The sequence below is a fragment of the Microcaecilia unicolor genome, unplaced genomic scaffold (genome assembly GCF_901765095.1).
Source record: "Microcaecilia unicolor unplaced genomic scaffold, aMicUni1.1, whole genome shotgun sequence".
In the NCBI taxonomy this organism is placed as follows: Eukaryota; Metazoa; Chordata; class Amphibia; order Gymnophiona; family Siphonopidae; genus Microcaecilia; species Microcaecilia unicolor.
Genome location: NW_021963112.1, coordinates 55,135 through 73,901, shown reverse-complemented (window position 1 = coordinate 73,901; position 18,767 = coordinate 55,135). Strand labels below are relative to the sequence as shown.

The window sequence follows — 18,767 nt, the reverse complement described above, 5'->3', positions numbered from 1 at the left end:
TCATTTGCCATGCTCTCTTTCTAACTGGTATTTTCTTCAACAGGGCAGCACTACGTTCTGAGCAGAATTTCGATCTAAAAGCTGAATCTTTAGCAGCCCCTTTCTATGCTTTCAGCCCGGCTGCAGCAGGCACAGTGGTGCTGAAACGTTCGTTTACCTCAGGTTGCATCTAGGAATGGGCTTCCGGTATAGTATTTACTCGTTTTTCTGAAGTAGTACGTGATGGGGTTTTTTGTTACGGAACGTCTGTCACTGTGACTTTCGTTTTAATTCTCACATTCTTTACCTCTTTGGAGTGTTTTCCCTTTTGTTGGACCCGTGCATTTTGTGCGGTTGTGGGATGGGGGGATGTTTTGAACTCTTTGATTTTTAGGCATTGAGTTTATCTAATTAGAAGAAATGCAACGGGGGTCCGTTTGTGACATGTGCGAGTTCCCCAGCCCTCCCTCCCAGGTCCAGGGATGAGGGAGCTGTATGATGATGTGAACCAAGTCTCTTTTGCTTGCACGTTAAAAAATTTAATGTATTCCTCCATTATTCATTCTCCGTGATCCTTGCTGATTGATACTGGGGGCTGCCCAGGGTGATGTTGAGGGGGCTGTCCTTCTTTCCGAGGATCCTCCCATCTGCACCTCCCCTCCCCTCCCCCATCTCTTTCTTGGGCGATTTGTCCCTCCCTCGCCACCTCTTGCAGGAGTACCGAGGGCTCTTTGACTCGGGAGCCCTGGCGAGGTGACACGGGGCTTGCAGTGGTAGCAAAGCTTCCCCTCACTCAGGAAAAATACAGCAAGCAGGCGCAGCCTGATCCCCCAGCCATTCTAGCAGAAGCTCCGGTCCTCCAGCCTGACAAGGGGTGGAATTAGGGGCGCAGGTAAGATGTTATGAGACGGACGATCCATCGTAGCACTATGTGACTGCAGGCTTGAGTCTAAGGCACCGTTAAACGTCTTTCTAAAGTTTCCTGAGAGCTTAAATGGCAAGCAAAGTGAATGTGAAACGCCCGATACAAATATGCTTGGCCAAGTTTTTTTTTTCTGAACCCTATACAGTATGGCTTGCTATATTGGCTCATTTGTCTTAGACCCTATAATAATAATAAAAACTGTAATCATGATAATGACAAAAAGGGGGGGGGGGGGAGAGATGGACATTTCTGGGAATTGAAATTGACAGGCAGGTAAGTGTGTTGCTAGCTGTAGGGTTTATATGATTGCAATGCACTGAAGTAGAGTTCTATATGAAATGAATAACTAGTAAGAGGGATTCAGATATGCAGTTCTGCTGACGCTGTGCTAGGGTGTGTGACAGTGTTCACCCGATCGCCTCCTTTCTCTACTCACCGGCATTCCGCTCTATTTAACCAAATGCCTTACTGCATCAGAGAGCAATAAACCCAGATGAACTCAAGGAATGTGATTATGCTGGTTTACTTTCGTTCTTATTGTAGTGATTTGTGCACTACACCTCTCCTCCATAATATCGACCGTTACTGAACTTCTGTTATGCCAGAATGGGTGTGTGTGTGTGTGTGTGTGTGTGGGGGGGGGGGGGGGGGGGGGGGTCATTTTTAATACTTTTTAATTTATGACACAGGTGGTTTAAACATTATGCCAAAATAACAGAATGGACATACAGGCTAGCCTTGCTTTGATTAAAGAAGTCAATCATCTACAGAAAGAGGAATTTCCAGGTTTTGAGACATGTTAAAACTGCATATATAAGAGTCTTGTCTCATGGAAGCGGGTGTTCGTTGCCCTTGATTTGTATTAATCAGTAACCCTGACCGTGATCAAATAGGACAACGATGTGATTAGAAAAAAAAAAGTTACTGTGAACAGGACATCCCATTTCAAGAAAATAGGATAAGAAATCACCTGCTAGGTGTAGTCCCAAGCATAGAAGGCAAGACTTCATAGGAATATTTTCTGTATGAAGGAAAAACATGACTGACAGCTTTAAGCTGTAAGATTTTTCACTAATGGGGGTAATTCTATAAATAAAGTGTTAAGATTTATGGGCAGATTATGCATGTAAATAACTAGTATACTGATATGTACGTGTATATGTGTGCACATATGCATGTAAATGCTAAAAATCCCCCTGCTATGCCTAGTGGTTAGTGCAGTGGACTTTGGTCCTGGGGAACTGGGTTCGATTCCCACTGCAGCTCCTTGTGACTCTGGGTAAGTCACTTAACCCTCCATTGCCCCAGGTACAAAATAAGTACCTGTATATATGTAAACCGCTTTGAATGTACTTGCAAAATACCACAGAAAGGCGGCATATCAAGTCCCATTTCCATTTCCCTATTTGAGATTCAACATGGAATGTTGCTGTTGCTACTATTTGAGATTCTGGAATGTTGCTACTATTTCAGATTCTACATGGAATGTTGAGATTCTGTTGCTGCTATTTGAGATTCTACATGGAATGTTGCTATTCCACTAGCAACATTCCATGTAGAAGCCTGCCCTTGCAGATCAGCAACGCGGCCGCGCAGGCTTCTGTTTCTGTGAGTCTGACGTCCTGCACATACATGCAGGACGTCAGACTCACAGAAACAGAAGCCTGTGCGGCCGCATTGCTGATCTGCAAGTGCAGGCTTCTACATGGAATGTTGCTAGTGGAGGAGTAGCCTAGTGGTTAGTGCAGTGGACTTTGATCCTGGGGAACTGGGCTCGATTCCCACTGCAGCTCCTTATGAGTCTGGGTAAGTCACTTAACCCTCCATTGCCCCAGGTACATAATAAGTACCTGCATATATGTAAACCACTTTGAATGTAGTTGCAAAATACCACAGAAAGGCAGTGTATCAAGTCCCATTTCCCTTTCCCTAAATAGACATATCTTACATTGCGCACAGTTTACAGGTGGGTGTACACATGGGCAGAATGCAAACTTATGCATGTAAGCTGTAGAATACTAGAAGTTATGTGCATATCTCCAGCAACTAGAAGCGAGTAATCCAGAGATGCCAAGTTACCCAGTTCCAGGCTGGAGAATTCTTGGCCAGTCCTAGTTTTGGACTTGCATATCCCAAAGCAGTGTAGGATTTGTAGCACCTGATCCTGTCCATTGAAATCAGTGCTCCTAGTCCCATAATGCACCACCATGGTGTGGTCAGAAATCCAGGACTGTTCCATAATCTCCAGCCTGAAACTGGGTAACTTGGCGTCTCTGGTATTTATACCAGCTCCTTGGTTGGCCTAAGTGCTTGCACCTCAGTTCATACACGCACATATACCTTACTTTCCTTTATAACAGTGCTTCTCAGTCCAGTCCTTGGGGGCACACAGCCAGTTGGGTTTTCAGGATATCCACAATGAATATGCACTGGCCCCCTCAATCTGCAAATTGCTGCCATGCATATTCATTGTGAATATCCTGAAAACCTGACTGCCTGGTGTGCTCTGAGGACTGGGTTGAGAAGCACTGTTTTATAGAATAGGTGCCCTCTAGGTTTTTAAATATAGTCTCACTGTTACAGAATTGAATCCTTGTTCTGCCCCCCCCCCCTCATATTCATGGAGGCAGGGTGCTTGTTGTACGCTCCTAAATTAGTAGTTAGAATAAGGGACTACAGATGTGTGTTCAAGTCTTTCTTCACCAGCTGACTCGCCTCATGATATTATGTCACTATATCTCAGACTGTGAGCCCTACAGGGTAAGGACTTCTTCTATCTGTATCTATGTAATTTGGTGAAGGGCATGCTGAATAAGTCTGTTCTTCCTGAATCCCCACCTAAAAAAACCCAAAAAAGTGTTCACCCCTTTCCATAACACTAAATGAAAAGAGCAGATAAAAGAAAACTGGTTATTAAGCATGAGTTTTCATGCTGTAAATGCAGATTTATTCCTGAATGAATCTATGTTCAGAATCTAAATGGTTTGGGTGGTTTGATATAACAATAATGTAAATCCCTCACCTTTTAACTGCACCATTGGTCCAGCTGTATACTAAGCAGGCCAAGCATTAAGATAACAGAAATTCCTCTGATGACTCTTGATGGGTCTATTTGGTAATAGCACCTGTCAGCATTATGCTTGGATCCTTCCAAGAACAGAATCCTTCAATTTTATAAACACTTGAATATGAAAACCACAACCCCCTCCCCCAAAAAAAGACAAAAAACATGACAGTGCTTATTGTAGAGGGACATAAAGAGGACCATAATCAAACGAGGCGCCCAAGTTTTCCTGAGGACGTCCTCGCAGGATGTCCCGGCGAAGGGGCAGGGAAACCTGTATTATTGAAACAAGATGGGCATCCATCTTTTGTTTTGATAATATGGTCGGGGACGTCCAAATCTCAACATTTAGGTCGACCTTAGAGATGGTCGTCCCCAGTTTTCGGTGATAATGGAAACTGAGGACACCCATCTCAGTTTGTGCACCTTTTTGAGGCTTGGACCAAAGTAAAGTAGGCCAAGTGCTCATCAGGGACGCCCTTCTTTTTTCCATTATCTGCCTAGGACGCCCATGTGTTAAGCAAGCCCCAGTCCCACCTTCGCTAATCTTCCGACACGCCCCTGTGAACTTTGGTCGTCCCCGCGACAGAAAGCAGTTGGGGACGCCCAAAATCGGCTTTTGATTATGCCGATTTGGGCGACCCTGGGAGAAGGACGCCCATCTCCCGATTCGTGTTGAAAGATGGGTGCCCTTCTCTTTTGAAAATAAGTCTGATAGTTGCTTTGCATCATTTACACAAACTTGGCTTTCTCTTAATAAAAAGATTTTACTATAAGATTACACAAATATCTGAAAGCAAATTGATGAAATATGTTTTTTGAAAAATATGACTTGCATAGTGTCAGCAAATCTAAGGTTACATGAGCTCTGTTGGTAGATATTCTGTCCAAGTCTGCCATCTAGTGTTCTCATGTTAAAAGGATGCTGTAGAATCTTCATAACTCATTGGATTATAACGACTAAAATGGGGGTGGGAGGAAGACGACAGTCATTCTGGAGTGCATGGTTTGGAGTGAGGTATCCTTGAAGGATACTATTATAACAGGACATTTAGGGAATCCCAATAGAGAGGTTTCATCAAAGGTGAAAAAGAGCTGGGAGTGTTTAAGGGTAGAACAGCAAATAGCGCTAAATGAAGAGGTAGATGTAACAGGTATCTCAGAGACCTGGTGGAAGGAGGACAATCAATGGGACACTGTGCTACCAGGGTATAAATTATATCACGATGACAGAGTGGATCAAATTTGAGGGGGTGGGGAGGGTTGCACTGTATGTTAAATATGGAATTGAGTCAAACAAAATAAAAATTCTGCTTTACACAGACAGCAACATGGAATCCTTATGGATATAAATTCAATTTTTGAAGGAAAGAATATACGTGTAGGGCTATACTTCTGTCTGTCATGTGAGAACGATCAGATAGATGAAGATATGTTAACAGAAATTAGAAAAGCTAGCACATTTTGCAACAGTATAATAATGGGTGATTTCTATTATCCCAATATTAACTGGTTAAATGTCATATCTGGGAGTGCTAGGGAGGTAAAATTCCTAGATGTAATAAATGACTGCTTCTTGGAGCAACTGGTCCAGGAACCAACAAGAGGGAGAGTTATTTATTTATTTCTGCATTTGTACCCCTCATTTTGTAATCAAGAAGTCAGTTCAATGTGGCTTACAATTTATTTCAGATAGACAAGTTATATTGTTCTTTAGAGTAGATGTTGGCTTTGTTCAGTGACTGTTAGTGATCAAGTATTGTGGTATGATTGGTTGGTGTTCCGGTTGACTATGTGGGTTCGTCGAAGAAAAATTTTCTGAAGAAGTGGGCTTCTAGGTATTTCCGGAAGATTATGTAGTCTTTTGTGCATTTCAGGACTTTTGGTATTGTGTTCCACATCTTGGGGCAAATGTATGTGAAGCTGGTTGTATATGAGGGTTTGTATTTTAGGCCTTGGCATTTGGGAAAGTGTAGGGTGAGGTAGGTTCTTGCATCCTTGAATGCGTTTTGCATAGGTAGATCTGTCAGGTTTGTCATGTTTGCTGGTGCCAGGATGAAAATTATTCTGTAGGCCAGTGAGCATATCTTGAAAGATATCCATGATTTAATGGGTAGCCAGTGTAGGTTTTGGAGTAACGGTTTTGTTCTTTTGAAACAGTTTATTCTGTATTTTGTGCTGTTTGCAATTTCTTTAGTAATTGTTCTCTGCATCCGGCATAGATTCCATTGCAGTAGTCAGCATTAGAGAGTACCATGGATTGGACTAGTGAACGGAATAAATTTCTTGGGAAGTAGTTTTTTTATGCATTTCAGTTTCCATATGGTTTGGAACATTTTCTTCATAGTGTCTGAGATTTGTTTGTCGAAGAATAGGTTTTGGTTAAAGGTGACTCCTAAGATTTTTAAATTGTCAGTTATTGGAAGGGATGTGCAAAGACGGTGATGTCTGAGAAGTGGTCAGCATTGTGTGGTGATGTGAGGATCAGGCAGTGTATTTTTTCCAGTTCAAGCTTGAACAATGCTGCCTATGATTCCATTATGTTTATGCTGTCCGCTATCCTGGGCATGATTTTGTGCAGATTTTGTTTTGAAGGGGATATAGATGGATACGTCATCAGTGTATATGAGAGGGTTGAGGCCTTTTTTGGATAGTGTTCGGACAAGAGGGGCCATCATCATGTTGAATAGTGTTGGTGAGAGTGGCGAGCCCTGGGGGACCCCACATTCCACTTTCCACGGAGGAGAGAGGGGGGTATTTGTTTTCTCTTGATAGGATCTGGTAGTCAGGAAGCCTAGGAACCATTCAAGCACTTTCCCTCCAATACTGATTTTATCAAGTATTCTTTTGAAGATTTAGTGGTCAACCATGTCAAAGGCGCTTGACATGTCGAACTGTAGTAGAAGAATGTTTTTTCCCTTTGTGATTTCCTTTTTGAGGTTGCTGTGTTGAGGCCTGAAGCCTGACTGTGATTTGTGTAGTATAGAGAATTTGTCGATGTAATTGGTTAGTTGGTTGGCTGCTATACCTTCCATTATTTTTGTTATTAGAGGGATGGATGCTACTGGTCTGTAATTTAAGGTGTCCTTGACATTTTTTTTTGTATCCTTTGGGATAGGTGTGAGAAGTATATTGCCTTTCTCCCATGGGAAACAGCCTTCTTGGTATGTGCAGTTCAGATGGGAGGTGAGTTGGACTATGAATCTGTCCGGTGCTGCTTTTAGTAGGTGGTTGGGACAGGTGTCTAGCATGCAGTGAGTGGAGGAAACTTTTCTTAGAAAAGCTTGTACTACTGTTTCATATGTAGATTGTGTGAAGGCGGTCCATGATCTGTCTGCTGGGACTTCTTCTGGGAGGTAATCAAGTTCATCTTTGAGTGTTTTGAGGTTTGTGCTGTTTTGTGTTAGGCTCTTCCTGAGGTTGAGGGTCTTCTCTTTGAATAATCTGGTGAGTTCAGTTGCTGTCTAGGAATCTTCATCCGTTATTGTCATAGGTTGTGTCTTTGTAATCTGAGCCTATGTGGTCTTTATAGAATCTTGTTTTATCCTGTCTAATTTTGGTTTTGTACTTGTTGCATGCTTCCCTCCACGCATTTTTGTTTGTATCATTTTTGGTTTTTGTCCATGCTCATTCTAGTCTTCTGCAGTGGGTTTTGGCCACTTTCAGTTCTTCATCATACCATGGTACTGATTTTTGCCTTTGTCCTGTTTTCGTTTTCAGAGGGGCTATAGTATCCAGTCCGTGGGTACTTCTTTTGTCCCATTCTAATAAGAATCGTTCTGTGTTAGTTGTTGGTGTCCATTGATCTTTGTATATGGCCATCCAAAATTTAGTTGTCTCAACCTTTCCTTGTGATTTGTATGGTTTTCATGACTGTATTGGGTGGGTTCTGTGTTCTTTCCAGTAAAGGGTCATGTTCAGCTTGAAGTGATCCAACCAAGGAATTTCTGTCCATCTCGGGTTCTGTGTTCTAAAGTAGTTGTCATGTGAGAATCTGTAGGCTAGTAGGTCTATGGCATGGCCCTTGACGTGGGTTGTAGTCACAGGTGGTTGCTGGAAGTCCCATAGTTGAAGGAATTTGTTGCATTCTTTGGAGCTGTCTGTTTTCTGGTCATCTAGATGTAGATATATGTCTCCTATTAGCAAGGTGTTGGAGTTTGTTACATATGAAGTTAGTTTGGGTCGCTTTCCAAGCTCCTGGTGGTCTGTAGAATAGAATGCAGCATAGTTGGTTGTGTAGAGCTTGGTCCTTGATTTTAAATGAGGTAATTTCCAGTTGTGGTGTTATAGATTCCAATTCCCCCACCTCTTTTCACATTTCTGGTCCAGCGTAGGAGTTTGTAGCCTGGTGGGCATAGGTCCAGAATAATAGGGTCTTCTTTGTCATGGATCCAAACCAATGTCTTCATTGGTTATCCAGTCCTTTTTTGTTTCTGTTTTGTTTACCACTGATCTGGCGTTGATGTATCCTACTGGTATTGGTAGCTAGTCATCTTCCGTTATCACAACAGTGGTAATTTTTGTTAATTGGCAATTATTTGTGTTTCTGTGTTTCTTGGATTCGTTTTTGGCCCTCTGTTGTGGTTGTGTTTCGAGTGAGTGATTTCCATTTTTTTGGTTTACCCTGTCCAGCTGTTTGAGGGCAGCTCTTCCCGTTGGGTGTTGCAGGTTGCATAGTATTGGTATGTTGTTATTTTCTCTGTGGGTTAGTGCATCAGTGGTTATTATTAGCATTAGGGTTGCTAGCCCTATTAGTATTCTTGAAGTATACATTTTAACTCTTGAGGAGTAGGAGATATATTTTTTGAGTGAGTAGTGTGTGTGGTGAGTTTTAAATGTACCATCTTTGTTTGAGGTTGTGTGTGTGTTTGTGTGTGTGCGAGAATATTAAGACTGTCTGTGATTGTTATGGTACCTGTATGGATTGTCCTTGAGGGTGATTGATGTTGGAGAGGGAGCTGGAAGATGAGGGGAAGGAGCTCTCCTGTTTGTAGGTAGTCTGGGTCCTGCAGGGTTCTGATGAGCTGGCTAGGAGCTGTTCGCCGGCTGCAATCTTTCCCAGTTCCCAGGGTAGGAGGACTGGTCCCTGTGCACTTCAGTCAGGCTAGCACAACTCGCAGGCTTTCTCATCCGTCCGATAGGCTGGGGAGGTCTCAGGGTAGTGGCAGGCAGCGCACTGGTCAGGCCAGGTATGTGAGAGTTTGCTTCTGGTCGAGGTTCCGCTTTGTCCCCAGAATCCACGATGGAGGTGTCCTGGTGCATGACCTGCACAGACGCAGGTGATGCGAGTCTCTGAGGCACCTGTGTCCCTTGCTGCCAAATTGTGAAATCTTAAAAGATTTAAGATCTAGTCCTTAGTGGAATGCAGCACTTAGTACAAGAGGTAAGTGTTGGGTCTGTTGGGAAACAGCTACTATAATATAATCCAGTCAGTTATTTATCAACCTTCCTGAACTCCAAAGGAAAGCTTTCAACTGTTCAGGGGCAAAAACACATATTTTGACCTCTCCCCTACCCCCAACACCGCATCAAACATTTACATGGCTACACCAACTTAAACGTAGCTCCAAGATTAATAGTTTCTTGTCTAAAAGCTGTAAAAGCCTTCTTACAATCTTGCATTACTTTGGTTACATCCAGATAAATCCACACTTTTTGTTCGTGGAAAGAACCTGTGAATGACAGAAATAAATCTTCATCACGTTATTCAAATCCTGTTCAAAGACAAATAAGGCCACAAAAGTGGACCTCAAAGTTCTTTCTGAAATTGATTCCTCAAGAATATCTGAGATATTTGCTAACATGTGCAACTTTCTTCAAATCAGTCACCTTACTTTCTAATTCTTCCTACTTTCTTACTCATCTATATGTTACACCTTTGCCTTACCCTTCACTACCAATTATAATGTTGTATTATGTATTGTGTTGTCATTGCAAGTAGTATACCATGCCATATTTTGTATTGTTACTTGAATATTTTTACTGCTGTAATTGCCTATTGCTCATGTTTGATCTAGTCTTACTGTACACCGCCTTGAGTGAATTCCTTCAAAAAGGCGGTAAATAAATCCCAATAAATAAATCCAACTGTTTTCTTTAGCATTCTCGACTAGCACTTCACCCCAATCTTTCTTCTGGGGAACATCCGTATAGAATACCTTATTTAAAGGGGGAATTAACTCAGAAGAAAAGTGCAAAACCTCAATAAGGTATTTCTTAAACATATCTAGTGGTATTATTCCAGAAACTTGAGGAAAGTTTAATATTCTGATTCAACCGTCTATTGAAATTTTCTAACTGTTCAATCTTCCTATGGAGCACTAATTTATCTCTTGCAACCACATTTTGAAAATCTTAGAGGGACTTAATATCCTCATGTACTTTCTGGAAATGGCTGGAGGAGTCTTTCTTTAAATCTTCTACTGCTGCAGACAAATTATCAACCTTGGTCACAAGGAACAGTTACTACTTCAGATGGTTTCTTCACTGTAGCAGAGAGATCAAGAACTTCAAATGTACAAACTTCATTACCAGCTGGATAAAGTGAAATTTTTGCATTTAATAATTATTCAGGGGAATTTCTTGCCCATAGGCAAGGTCCAAGACACGCAAATTAACAGAGGAACGAAAAATGAGGGACAGTTTTATAGAATACTAGTAAAAAAGGTCCGTTTCTGAAGGCAAGGAAATGGGCCCTAGGCAGGCAATTTCTCCCCCCCCCCCGCGCTACGGCCCCCTCAACCCCCCCGTGCTGGCGAAAACCGCCCCCCACCGCGGCGGCGCCATTTTGGACTACCTGTGCTGACGGGGGACCCAAACCCCCGACAGCCGAAGTGCTGTTGTGCCCTTCACGTTGTTCATCTTCTCTGGAAGTTCCTCTGCGTGCGTCTGACGTAATTTACTGCCTACGTCTGTGATCCAAATGCATAATTATGTTAGTTTTCTTAAATTCATCAAGACCATGTATGCTGCATAAATTAAACCCACGCTCAACCTCATTGCTGGATTGCTTAACTGGTAATGTGCATATATACCCTGCAGTAACTGCACGGCTTTCTGCGTGGGTCCCCATAAGAGAGGAAATTTTCTTAACATTTAGTGAACACAGAAAGCAGTTAAGGTTGAGAGTTAGACAGCAGAAAGGCTGTGTGTATTTCAGAAATCTTCAAGGCAGCTCCTCAATCTTTGTCTTGGCATCTCTTCTTAAGGTCTCATATAGTACGTAAGTATTGCCACATTGGGACAGACCGAAGGTCCATCAAGCCCAGTATCCTGTTTCCAACAGTGGCCAATCCAGGTCACAAATGCCTGGCAAGATTCCAGAAAAGCTCAATGCATTTTATGATGCTTATCCCAGAAATAAGCAGTGGATTTTCCTAAGTCAATTTAATAATGATCTATGGACTTTTCCTTTAGGCAGCCGTCCAGACCCTTTTAAAACCCCACTAAGCTAACCGCCTTTACCACATTCTCTGTTGGTTATCAGCTGAGTATGCAAAGGAAGTATGACCTGGGTCTCGCCCCTAGGCTAGACTCAGTCCGACCCAGGTCACAGGGAAAACTTCACTTTCACTTATTTCTCTTCAATTCTCAGTTGCTCTATTTCCTTCTCCACTTTCTCACCTCTCATACAATTACAGTCCTCACCAACAAGCTTGGGAGTGGGTCAGTGGTCCGGTATAGAGATCCAAGGTATTGGGAGTTCAGGGGGACTTTATGGGGCTGCCTCTCTCAGTCTGGGAGCACCCGCTCTCACTCTCTTACCAATAATCACGCAGTACTCCAGGTGTTTTGTAGAATGCCAAACAACTTTACTGAAACTTCTGCAACTGGCAAGTGAACACTTGAAATGTTTTCTATATATACAGTTCCTTTTAACACCCTCTGTGATGAATTTATCTCCTCTTCTTCACACTTGGAATGTCTCACTCCTGTACATTTTTACACAAACTCCTGTCCATTACCCATCCTGTGGTGTCAGCAATAATCCCAAGGTTGCTCCTCTTACTCCTGATTTCAATCCACTTCCTTTCCTCACAGGGCTATACTCCGGCTTGGACAGGCTCGCCCTGTCCTGGTTCTGCTTCCAGGTTGGATTCTCCTGATCCACCTGCTGCCACTTAAAGGGGTAGCAATGCCTCCTTGATGCAGCCTGAATTTATGTTTTACTCTTCAGGATCCCCAAATGCTCCTGGCGGGGGAAAAGGCAACCGAAGGCCTTGTGTATCTCAGTCCAGACTCATTTATTATTCTCAACCTCCATCCCTGCTGTCACTCTCCACAAGGAAACCACTTTATTTCTGTCTCTTATTTGCCAACCCCTCCTCTGGGCAGGCCTCACACTCCCACTCTCCAGCCCACTGGCAGGGTCCTCCCCCCTCCCCCCAGGGCCTCTGAAAACTTCTACTCACTGCTGTTTTAGTAATACCCATATCATGAGGTATTACAGCAGGCATTGTAAAATGTCCCAAAATGCTTGGCTTTATCAGAGTTCCCTGTATACACTGCCAAATCAGAACTTGTCCTTTTGGTGACCTGTCATTTTTATGGCAATATTTTTATTTATTTAGATTTTGCTCACACCTTTTTCAGTAGTAACTCAAGGTGAGTTACATTCAGGTACACTGGATATTTCTCTGTCCCAGGAGGGCTCACAATCTAAGTTTGTACCTGAGGCAATGGAGGGTTAAGTGACTTGCCCAAGATCACAAGGAGCAGCAGTGGGATTTGAACCAGCCACTTCTGAATTGCAAGCCCGGTGCTCTAACCACTAGGCCGCTCCGCAGGTAAGGGACAAGAAGAGGCAAAGCTTATGTGTAGCCGGGTTACACCCTTCTCATCTGATAAAGGCATCTTCCAGAGTCGGGAGGCCAATACAAAAAGTTACCATAGGCTGCAGCGCATGGTTAATGGCAGTTAATAGCTGCTGTATGTAAAAAGGGTTTCTGTGCTGAAGTTAACTCCTGAGGTAGACATCAGCCCAAAGCATATTAGAATGCATGATAAAGAGTCTATTATTTACCCCACAACAATGCAGAGTTGTGTACTGATGTCTATGTTGGGGGCACTGTCAAGGCCTTTCAAAAGCGTAATATCTTTAAAGCTTTAACGTTTCATGGAGAGAGTAGTAGATGCTTGGAATGCCCTCCCGCGGGAGGTGGTGGAAATGAAAACGGTAACGGAATTCGAACATGCGTGGGATAAACATAAAGGAATCCTGTTCAGAAGGAATGGATCCTCAGGAGCTTAGCCGAGATTGGGTGGCAGAACCGGTGGTGGGAGGCGGGGTTGGTGGTTGGGAGGCGGGGATAGTGCTGAGCAGACTTATACGGTCTGTGCCAGAGCCGGTGGTTGGGAGGCGGGACTGGTGGTTGGGAGGTGGGGATAGTGCTGGGCAGACTTATACAGTCTGTGCCAGAGCTGGTGGTGGGAGGCGGGGCTGGTGGTTGGGAGGCAGGGATAGTGCGGGCCAGACTTATACGGTCTGTGCCCTGAAGAGGACAGGTACAAATAAAAAGTAGCACATATGAATTTATCTTGTTGGGCAGACTGGATGGACCGTGCAGGTCTTTTTCTGCCGTCATCTACTATGTTATGTATGTAATCTTCAGATGTATTGCCTCGAGGCAAGAGACTTCATAGTTCTGAGAGCGGTATCAGTGGTTGGAGATAGAAATCTGAAGAAAGGAAGCTTATTACAGAAGTGGGATAGTGGTCAGGTAGATGAAGCAGTTCAGAGATGGAGTGCTGGATTTGTGCAATATCTTGAGAGAAAGAATGTGCACGAGGTAAAAAAAAAAACGAGTTTGTTGCGAGGGGGGTGGTCAGGACATATGCTGTCTGAAGTAAGATGGAGAAATGGAGGTCAAGAAAGGGGCCCACACAAACCCAGGGAGGGAGACGTAAAGGGACCAACAGGGACAGAACCTGCCACCAGGTAGCAGGGGGGGTCCCAGAGGGCAGTCCTTGATTGGAGCAGGGTTGCCAGGTGGAAAATTTTTTCCCTACCCAAACCAGCCCAAAACCAGCCCAAAACCTGCCCAAAGTCAAACCCCGCCCCTGACACCCCCACCCCCGCCGTCATCAACCCCACCGCCCCCGCCCCCGCCTCCCCGTCATCGGCCCCGCCCAGAACGTCACTAACCCCGCCCAAAACGCCACTAGCCCCGCCCCTACGGCCCGAAAAACCACTAAAAAAACCGCCGAAAGACCCCAAAACAAGCCCAAAAAACCGCGACCCGCCGCGGGCAAAAATTTCCCATGGCGGGTCGCGGAAAACCGCCCAATTGGGCGGGAAAACCGCCCACCTGGCAACACTGGATTGGAGGGAAAGGTCATACCCAGCTGACCTCTCAGGACAGAGATAGTAGGAATGACCAGGAAATAACAGTAAATAAACAAAGGAGACAAGCTTGGCTGAGAAGAGGAGGAGGTCTAGCCGGAGAACAGACCACTAGTAACAGACTTTATACAAACAAGCAGGGGTGAGTGCATTACATGTGAGTCTACATTACACACAATGCATTGCTCATGTATCTTTGCAGTGAGTGACTGCAACAGTAAAAAATCCTTAGAAGTGAGAACAATAGCAAAGGTATTAAACACATTTTAGGGCCACACTATAAACTAGTGTAAGGCTGTTGAGGGACAGAACAGGCACAATGTGAGAAGCCTGCCATTAGGTATGAAGCCACATAAAGAGCCCCTGCAGTCAAAAATGCATATGCATCAGCCCTCCCACCTTCCTAAACCAGGCCCCCAACCCAATTAGCGTCCACCCCCCCCCAACCCAATCAGTGTCCCTCACCTCAGTATTGAAAAAAATGTCCTTGGTGTCTCATGTCCGTTTTTGTCCAGGCAGTGAGGTGTTCCCCCCAAAGTGACCATGGTGTCTAGGGGAATAATTCTTCCCCCCCCCCCCCCCCCAAAAAAGCTTGAACAAACATTTACATATCAGGCTGTTATTATCTGGAATGATTTACTGATAGAAATATGACTCCAAATTGATTATCCCCCTCATTCTGTAATCTTGCATGCATAATTTTGCACTTTGCATGCAAACTTGCATGCAGTGGCGTACCAGGGGGCGGTGGGGGGTGGTCCGCCCCAGGTGCACGCCGCTGAGGGGTGCCGCGGTGCGCGCCTGCTCCGAGTTTGCTAAACTTCGTCGCTCGTTCGCTGCAGCTCCCTCTGCCCCGGAACAGGTTACTTCTTGTTCTGGAGCAGAGGGAGCTGCAGCGAAGCGAAGTTTAGCGAACTTGGAGCAGGCGCACGCCACGGCACCCCCCCTCAGTGGTGTGTACCCGGGGGGGGGGGTGTCATTTCGCCAGTGGGGGGGTGAAGGTGTCATTTAGCGGGGGGGGGGGGGGGGGGGGCGCATCGGCGCTCCGCCCTGGGTGCCATACAGGCCAGGAACGCCACTGCTTGCATGCACAGGTTATAGAACAGTGCCAGTTACTCATTTACCTTAATTGATAAATTAGCTGCTAATTGGTACTGGCTACCAATAATTGGCTATAATTGGTGCTATTTGGCACTAATTTGCAGTTATGTGCATAACCGTACTTAGTCATAATTCTATAACAGCGCATAAATCCTTTAGCAAGTAATTGCTTTAGGAGTTGTGGATGTGGGAGGGGCAAGGACAGGTCAGGGGCATGCCCAGTAATTATGCATGTAACTGAGAGCATTTAGGTACGAGCATTTACATCATTTAATATGGCATAAGTGGTCACACCTAAAGATGAGCAAGTAAATGTGGAGTTATGCTAGTATTCTATAGTCAAAATTTAAGGGTACTTCTCTACTAAAATATAAACTCAAAACAATGTATACAGTAGAGGATATCAAAAAGTACAGTATGTTACAGCAAGTTGTAACGGGTAAGTCTCATATGTGCTCAACGGCTGGTGTCACTTCACTCCCTCGATGAACCTCTTGCCGCATGCATATTATAATCATCAACTTTTACCCCCAACCTACCAATACTTAAAATTTTCACTCTTTATTCTTAACATTATATAAAAGTTAAGGCAATGTGTTACTTATCTTGTCTTATTTTCCAACAGGTGTGCTCACAAACCCCGACAGGTAGCCTGTTTCGCAATACTTGCTTTGTCAAGGGGGAGCCCTTCACCACATCTGTCAAAGTACAAGCAAATATACCTTAAGATCATGCAAACATAACGTACTTCTAACTATTAATTCTCTCAGCTATCAGACTTACGTTTGATCGTAACACCTCTGGTTTTCTTAACAAGAACCTAAGATGGCGACGGCGTTTTTAAACTTTTGCCACTCCCGGAAACAGCTGATAACTAGATCCGGTGAAGTGTGATAAACCAATAACTTATGTATTGTATTGCATTTTAACAATGGCATTGCCTAACTATAGAATTAATTCCTTCTAAGACAAATGTGATAATTCTATACAGCTTCATTTCTTTTAATGCATTGTCATGAGATTTTTAACCAGTAGGTTAATGTTTCTTTTTTTTTTTTCTACTTTTATTTTTTACATTTTAGATCAAGATACACTGAGAAAATGAGACTTACACTACTTTTTCTGCTGTTGTCAGTCCCTACATCACACTTCATAAAGGGTGCAGAAACAGAACAAGATTTCACCTGGCACTTACAGAAATTACCACTAATTGTAAGCCAGAGGACTTTTCATCTCAATAGTCCAAAATTCCAAGCAGAAATCAAACTAGAGCTAAATGGAGCCTGTGGTATTGAATGCCAAAAGACACTACCACTTCCAAGCCTGTCTGACCTTGAAGATTGCCTTTCCTATGAGACCGTCTTTGAGAATGGCACACGGTTGAGGACAGATGTGAACGTCCAGGGTTTCTTACCTCAAGCAGAATCTGAGAACACCACCTCTGTGAAAGGCAGGCTCAGGCAAAAAAGACAGGTCTATGGCACAGACAGTAGATTCAGCATCTCTGACAAGCAATTCACGACCAAGTATCCTTTCAGTACTGCTGTTAAAATCTCTTCAGGGTGCAGTGGGATTCTCATTTCACCCAAGCATGTTTTAACAGCTGCCCATTGCGTTCATGATGGGAAGGATTACATCAAAGAGGCCAGGAAGCTGAGGGTGGGACTGCTGAAGATCAGGTCTAAAGGCGGTGGCAAAAATCGCAAGGGGTCAAAACAGAGGAAAAAAGGTTCTTCCGATGCTCAGGATCCCGTAATGGATGCCAGCACACTGAACATGAAATCTTTGAACAAGAGATCCGTTGAGGGGAGCCAAAATCACAAAGGCTCAAGAAGGAATAGAGGCGATTCTCGTGGTAAACCCTCTTTCCAATGGACCAGAGTGAAAAAGACCCATATCCCAAATGGCTGGCTTAAAGGAATAACCAAGGATGTTGCACTGGATTATGATTACGCAGTTCTTGAACTTAAACGACCTCAGAAGAAGAAATACATGGATTTGGGTATTAGTCCTATCACGCAACACATGCCAGGGAACAGGGTCCACTTTTCTGGTTTTGACGACGACAGGCCAGGGCAGCTGGTTTACCGTTTTTGCAGCGTGTCTGATGAATCCAGCGATCTCTTCTACCAGTACTGTGATGCGGAGCCAGGCTCCAGCGGCTCTGGCATCTACGTCCGGCTGAGGGACCCACGGAGCAAAAAGTGGAAGCGCAAGATAGTGGCAGTTTATTCAGGTCACCAGTGGGTGGACTTGAATGAGGTGCAGCAGGACTTTAATGTGGCTGTAAGAATCACACCTCTGAAATATGCACAGATATGCTCCTGGATCCATGGGAACTCTGCAGATTGCACTCACGGTTGATGGAAGCTGACACAAAGTACCCCAGCATCTGCAATCAATTGAGATCTTCTAGCCAACGTTACTGTATGAACACTACCGCATACCGTACAATAATAGAAAAGAGTGGTTTTGAAATTGAAGCTTAGCATTAAAAATTACATGCAGTGAGCACTGCTATTACTGGAAGATTAGTAGACGTCTTCAAATAAGGATTTTTTTTGCTCTCACACACACACACACACACACACACACACATTTAAAACATTGCTTACGTTGCTATTGTATAACATTTTAGACTGCTACTTATTCTCGTTGTTGCAAAGAGCAATGATGCTTTTTAAACCAATGCTCTTACCAGTGGGTGATCTCTTTGTACATTGTTCTTCTCAGGGGTCTTCTGTAACAAATATTTCTGTAGCATCCAAGATGCACACTGAATATCTCTGCATATGCTCTGTGCCAGGGGTAGGCAACTCCGGTCCTCGAGAGCCGCGGGCAGGTCAGGTTTTCAGGATATCCACAATGAATATGCAGGAGATAGATTTTCATACCATGGATATGCAGGAGATAGATTTGCATACCATGGAGGCAGTGTATGCAAATCAAGTTCATGCATATTCATTGTGGATATCCTGAAAACCTGACCTGCCTGCGGCTCTCGAGGACCGGAGTTGCCTACACCTGCTCTATGCAATAATCTAATGGCTCAGTGTATGTGAGTAAATTGTGTTGACCCTAAGAAGTGTAATTTTGTATTGATAAGATGGACACATTTAAAATTCCACAGTTTGAGGAGGAATATATATATTTTTAATTCGATTAAATGTATATGGTTTGTATCTGAGTGTTAAGAACATAAGATGTACAAACCCAGTCCGGAAAGTAATCACTTCAGTGTACACATAACACACAAAAAAGAAGTGAAAGGAAATAAAGAAAAACGTTTCTTCCCCAGAGAGCAATATGCAGGAGGAGAAAAAAAAATGGAGGAAAAAAGACCTCGGCTGTGATAT

The 18,767-nt window shown here is 43.8% G+C and overlaps 1 protein-coding gene across 1 annotated transcript; it reads left to right on the top strand.

Annotated features, from left to right (window-relative positions):
* Window positions 1-699: 699 nt before the first annotated feature.
* LOC115458947 (inactive serine protease 35-like) lies at window positions 700-18,281 on the top strand. The gene is made up of 2 exons (XM_030188805.1): window positions 700-871; window positions 16,494-18,281. The coding sequence occupies exon 2, from the start codon at window positions 16,513-16,515 to the stop codon at window positions 17,773-17,775; it is 1,263 nt and encodes a 420-aa protein (XP_030044665.1). The 5' UTR covers window positions 700-871; window positions 16,494-16,512; the 3' UTR covers window positions 17,776-18,281.
* Window positions 18,282-18,767: the final 486 nt, after the last annotated feature.